This window comes from Macadamia integrifolia, chromosome 2 (genome assembly GCF_013358625.1).
Source record: "Macadamia integrifolia cultivar HAES 741 chromosome 2, SCU_Mint_v3, whole genome shotgun sequence".
In the NCBI taxonomy this organism is placed as follows: Eukaryota; Viridiplantae; Streptophyta; class Magnoliopsida; order Proteales; family Proteaceae; genus Macadamia; species Macadamia integrifolia.
The window spans coordinates 34,670,386-34,676,135 of record NC_056558.1 but is presented as its reverse complement, the minus strand read 5'-3'; the positions used below and the strand labels follow the sequence as shown (position 1 = coordinate 34,676,135).

Genomic DNA, 5,750 nt, shown 5'->3' with positions numbered 1-5,750 from the left:
GAGTTGGGTTGGGCTGAGTTTCTTAAAACCCTAATCCAATCCTAAATTCTCAAAATTCAACACAAGTCTAACCCAACCCTGTCGGGTTCATGTACAGGCCCAACCGTACTGGGTTCATGCCAACCCAACCCAGCCCTAATTGACCCTGTCAGGGCCGGGTTGGGTCAGGCTGGGTTGGGTTGATCTTGGCTTCTACAATATTTGGATTAACCTAGATTGACCTATTTTTGTCATTCATATCTTATATATTAAAAAATTATAGAAAAATAAAATACCAATCGAAGCCCTAAATTCTAATATAAAAATTCAGGGTTAAATTTCAGGTTGGGTTGGGTCGAGTTGGGCTAGGCTGAGGCCTCAACCCAAGCCCGACCCAACCATGACCCGGGGTTGGGGTTTTTCAACCCTAATTCACCTTCAGTGTCAAAAAAGTTAGCCCAAGCCTTGTTCGAGCTTAGGGTGGGTTTGGGTAGCCAGGGCTAAACTTTCACCCTTGGTAAAAGCCCATATTTGGTCAATTATATAGTTAAGATAAAGTTGTTAATTTTTTTTTTCTAAGGTGAAGTAAAATCATTAAATTGGACAAGTGGATATTTTCAAAGGAATCTTCAAGTAGGGACGTAAATAGATAGTCAGAAATTCCAAATTCAAATCATATTTATATCAGTTTTAACAGATCAGAGGGTATTCAGATCCAAATTCAAGTAAGCCTAAATATATAATCTATCGAATTCGATTAGATATCCAATTAATAATAAAAAAATCAACTAATTAATCATCTCCAGGGTTCTCGAAAATTCGACTAGTTCTAGAGAATGAGGGAAAGAACTAGAACAACTGAGAGACATGGATTTAGAGTGAAAATCATAACTGCCGGGGAGGAAGATCTTGGTTACACAAGTTAGGAATATAAATGGATAATAAAAAATGTGGACATAAACAAGAGAGTTTCTTGATGCTTAGCTTTATTCAAACTGGTGTGGGCTCTGTGCAAGAGTTTCCTCAATCCTCTTAGCCATCCTCTGAAGACCCAACTCGTATTTGGAAATCAGATCCTCCAGCTTCCACCCTTCCACTGGATCCACAGCAAACGACCACTCGATCTTCGCAGATCCATATTCTTCATTCCCAGGCAGGACCCTTATCGTCGACACGTACGAGTTGAATCCGATGTTGCTGTCTACAATCTCGTAGCTCATTATCTGTTGCGATGGATCGATGGCCACTAACCTCTCCTTCGACCAACTGACAATGACGGGCCTGTGATCACCGTCGTTGCTGTTGTCGGCGGTGGATGGGATGGAGGAGCCTGCACAGTAACGAATGCATCCTGGTCGTCCAGAGACGCCTCCGACACCGTAGCAAGTGGCGAGGCTTGGGAAGATCTTGTGGAAGTTGAAGAAGTCTTCTAAGAGTGGCCATACTTCTTCTTCTGTTGGCCCCTTTAACCATGCACTTACGTTGCCTTCCCACTTTGGCTTTGCTTGCTGTGGCTTCTCTTCATCTCCCATCGGAGACAGAGATAGAGAAAAGTCTGAATCACCCAACTTTTTCTAATTGACACAGAGAGAGATAAACATCTCTCTCACACCACAAACAGACACATAAGAATGATGAATCTCTTCTTGTCTCACATATCTAATCCTAAAATCTCTCCCATTGTCCCTGTTCCACCAAATCTCATTAGCAAGGACGTTACAACAACCCTTATCACTCCAGCTCAACATCTGCCTTTGACTGAGTCTTCTACACCTACCCAGGTGCTTTTAGTGCCACTATAGCTAGAAATATTATCCTGTAACAGTCTCACAATCCTTATCCTTAAATCTCTTACATTAGTACCACCCAAAAAAAACCAACACATGCTTAAAGGTTAAGGGGACAACATGAACAGAGAGTCCAAGTGCCAACAAATATTATCAAATGGCAGAAATAGCCAAATGCTATGGGAATGGCCTCCCACACAGTTTCTTAGGTTCCCTGCCTTAATCTAATCTAATTCACTGAGTGAAACAGACAAATTCTGATCCCTTGGATAGGAATAAATTTGCTAAATGGAGAATTAAACAGAAAAGGAAAATAAGAAAGATAGGCAATACTACACTTCTCAAGAAAAATAGAAGACGGAAAATATAGCATTTACTACAAGGGATGAATTAAACATTAATCCTTGTGAATTGGACATTATTCCTTACTGTCCGCTGCATTTTCAGCTTGTGGAAGTGTCTCTATAACTGTAGCTTCTTCATTTTCTGGTTGTGAAGAACTAGAACTTTCTGAACTAAAAGTAGCATCCTGACTGCTTTCTGATGACCCCTTGATGCTTGATACATCAGAGTTATCTCCAGATTGAGAACTGTTTTCGACATTATCATTAGACTTGGTCTTGCTGCCTTCAAGTATGTTGTTACTTATGGCTTTCACCACAGAAAAAGTTCCACTCTCTTCAGATTGAAATTCTCCTTGTTTGATAACCAAGTTGTCAGTTGACATTCCTCTGTCAGTCGGCTCATCAGCTTGAGATGAATTGGAGGATTCACCGGCTGTCTGGTTTGTGATTTCCGCAACTTGGGTCTGATTCTCCAAACTTGAAATGGTCTCATGATCCTGATTTGTATCCTTTGCCTGTTCATCACTAGTAGTTCCATTGCCGTGGGAGTTTAGGAGATCATTGCCATCTTGTGGAACCCCATTCTCATCATGAAAGCCTTGGAGCTCATCTCCCATTTCAGTTTGACCAGGAACAGTAATGTTCTCAGTTTCACTATGTTGCAGAGCAATATCCTCTGCATTTCCTTTAGAGTCCTTACCTAAACCCACTGCTTCATCTGTGTCTATTACTTTAGTATCAGGATTACCTTTCTCACTGTTCTCTGGTTCGTCATTTTGTCTTTCTAGCATTTCTCTGTCCCCTTGTTCCTCATGTTCTGTGAAACTTTCCTTTGAATCTTCATGCCTCTTGTTCAGTGCTTCTTCTTCCCCCTTATCTGAACTCACAGCTTCTTCTCTGTCTATTACTTCAGTATCAGGATTAACTTTCTCACTCTTCTCTGTCTCCTCATTTTGTCTTTCTAGAAATTTTCGGTCCTCTTGCTCTGCATGGTCTGTGAAGCTTTCCTTCGAATCTTCATGCTCCTTGTTTTGTTGTTCTTCTTTCCCCTTATCTGAACCCATTGCTTCACCTGTGTCTATCACTTCAGTATCAGGATTACTTGTCTCACTTTTCTTTGGCTCATCATTTTGCGTTTCTACCTTTTCTCTGTCCTCTTGCTCAATAATGTTTGTGAGGCCTTCCTTTGAATCTTCATGTCCCTTTTCCAAGGGTTCTTCCGCATTATCTGAAACTGCTTCATCCCTATCTCTCACCTGAGTACCTAGATTATTTTCCTCACTTCTCATTGATTCCCTATTTTGAGTTTCTAGTTCCTTCGCACCATCTTTTTCATCATTAGTAATATTCCCTTGCAAATCTTCATGCCCATTGATGAAAGACTCATCTTGGGCCTTCTCTTCAATATTCCTATCTAACTCATCATCTCCACCACCTCCATCTTTTTTTCTTTGGCCTTCCCCTACATGATTCACTTCAATGGAGTCTGTGTAAACCCCCCCTTCACTAAATCCTGTGCCCCCTTTACGTCCCAAAACCATGCTTCCATGCTCACTGCTGAGCTTCTTCTGCTCACCACCATATTCCTTTGGTTTACTGTGTGAGTGCTTGATCTGGTATAGCAACCAAATAGAAACTGCCAAAAGCAAAATCACTTGAAATGCCTGCTTAACCTTAAACCCTTTGGGTCTCTGGTTCCGCCCACTAGATGGATAAAACATATCACTTTGCACCACTGCTCATCCAAAACAATAGAGAAACTTAGAACATAAACTGGTAATGGAAAGTAGGGAAAGGACATCAAAGCACATCCAAACTGTAGATCATAACATTCTAGCATTGCCAATCCACCACAAAAAAGTGTTGAAAATGTCAAATAATAATGATAACAACAAATAACTACAATATGACTGTCATTCTTCTCATTATCAACAAGAGAGAACGGAAGGGATCCAGTGAAGCATCTCCCTGTGCAGCCCATGTGCTGCAGCTTGTACAAGTCAGGAGGGAGCATAAAACAGCAGAAAACCACCCTCCATAGGTTGCATCATGGATTCCACACCAAGAAATACTACAGAGTATCAGTTCCTGAGAGACAAAGATGGAAGGGAGAAGACAAATCACCTTCTAAGATTTTATTATGGTTGCTTAAATGTTCCACAGAGACAGATGTATAACTGATAAGGAAGGACATTAACACATGTTTCAAACAGTAACTTTTGAAAGATTGAAAATGAAAATTATGAATGGAAAATTCCTTGATACTGGTGAACATTCACATTATAAAATGTAAGAAGCCATGAGTCAACTCAACTAGAGAATGAAGAAGTGAATCAGAATCAAAATTGAGGTTTATCAGCAGGCTACTTGGAGAAACCCTATAATAAAGTCCCCAAATTTCACTCCACATTTATTACAGATTAATTATCCCAACAAATAACTCAGCAAGTTAAGAAAGATGCAGTCAGGAGTGTAATTTAGGTTTATCAGAAAATTAATTGAAAAAATAGATAACCTAGAATAAAATTTCGGCAGAAGTTTATTGAGTTTCTATTATAACTAATTCTCTATGAAGGTTTCCTTATAATTGGAAGAAATGGCCAAAGAAATAATGGATTTAACTACTCTTTCATTCTTTTCCTTTCTAAACTCCATCACAGAAACAGAGACACAACAAAAAAGGAATCACAATCAATGATCTCTAACATAAATGAAACGAATCCACGCAAGATTGAACATAGTAAATTGAGACTGGAATGAAAGGGGATCCTGCATTGCGAGTTAAAAGTTCGAAAAAGATAATCAATCAAGAAGGGAAATCTCAGAGTTTCCAACAAAGATCAAGATCCAATTTGAAGAAAAAAAAAAAAAGAAATTAGCAGAAGAGAAACCCTAGATTACCTTTCTGTGGAACGATTCGGAAGGGAACGATCCAGAGAGAACGTGGAATAGAAGTTCAGATCGTGCGAGCAAGATTGGAAGTGAGTAGTGAACAGGTAGAGAACAAACGAAGACGAAGTAGAGGGTTTCATCGTATATTATTATTTCCCTTATTTTGAAAGTCTTCACCTGTGACTTTCTTTTGCTAAAGCCATCGTCGTCTTTCTTTGCCGACGAAGCAAACGGAATGAGAAGGGTATAGTTTGGAAAACAAAGGTGACAGTTATTTTTCATTTCTAATCCCCAAAATAACCCCGCTCTTCCCAATAAATATCGTCTTTTAGACTAACCGCAAGTGTTTTCATGCACGCGAGCGCGTGCAGACCCACGTGCTGCTCGATCCACCCTTGGTCCCTCCAGAGCTCCACTAACCCAATTTAAAACCAACGTGCATCTTCATGCACGGCTAGGATCCAACGTGCACCGTGAATCTCTATCTTTTCATTGGTAGGGTTCGCCTAAAGGCTCTGTTTGGTTGTCAGATATAAATTAAAGGGAAGGGAAGCAAAATTTTCATTACCACATATAATTATGTCACTAATTCTATATCATTTCATATTTGATTAATAAATTTTATTTTATTTTGCATTTAAATTCTTTGAATGTGAAAAGAACAATAAAAATTATATTTAAAATCTATCATTATTAAATATGATAAGAAATTTAAGTAATTTATACAATCTGATTAGATAATAATTAT

General features: G+C 39.2%; 2 protein-coding genes across 2 annotated transcripts; both read right to left on the bottom strand.

Annotated features, from left to right (window-relative positions):
* Nucleotides 1-748: 748 nt before the first annotated feature.
* Nucleotides 749-1,942, bottom strand: LOC122071881 (lachrymatory-factor synthase-like). Its single transcript, XM_042636342.1, has one exon. The coding sequence runs from the start codon at nt 1,509-1,511 to the stop codon at nt 966-968; it is 546 nt and encodes a 181-aa protein (XP_042492276.1). The 5' UTR covers nt 1,512-1,942; the 3' UTR covers nt 749-965.
* Nucleotides 1,943-2,075: 133 nt separating this feature from the next.
* LOC122071880 (intracellular protein transport protein USO1-like) lies at nt 2,076-5,232 on the bottom strand. Its single transcript, XM_042636340.1, has 2 exons — nt 5,012-5,232; nt 2,076-3,845 (listed from the first exon to the last, which is right to left on the bottom strand). Exon 2 carries the CDS (start codon nt 3,829-3,831, stop codon nt 2,185-2,187), a length of 1,647 nt encoding a protein of 548 aa, XP_042492274.1. The 5' UTR covers nt 3,832-3,845; nt 5,012-5,232; the 3' UTR covers nt 2,076-2,184.
* Between the last annotated feature and the right edge of the window lie 518 nt (nt 5,233-5,750).

What these genes read in the sequence shown, in the direction of transcription:
- LOC122071880 (XM_042636340.1), bottom strand. Translation starts at nt 3,831, where the DNA reads ATGTTTTATCCATCTAGTGGGCGGAACCAGAGACCCAAAGGGTTTAAG.
- LOC122071881 (XM_042636342.1), bottom strand. Translation starts at nt 1,511, where the DNA reads ATGGGAGATGAAGAGAAGCCACAGCAAGCAAAGCCAAAGTGGGAAGGC.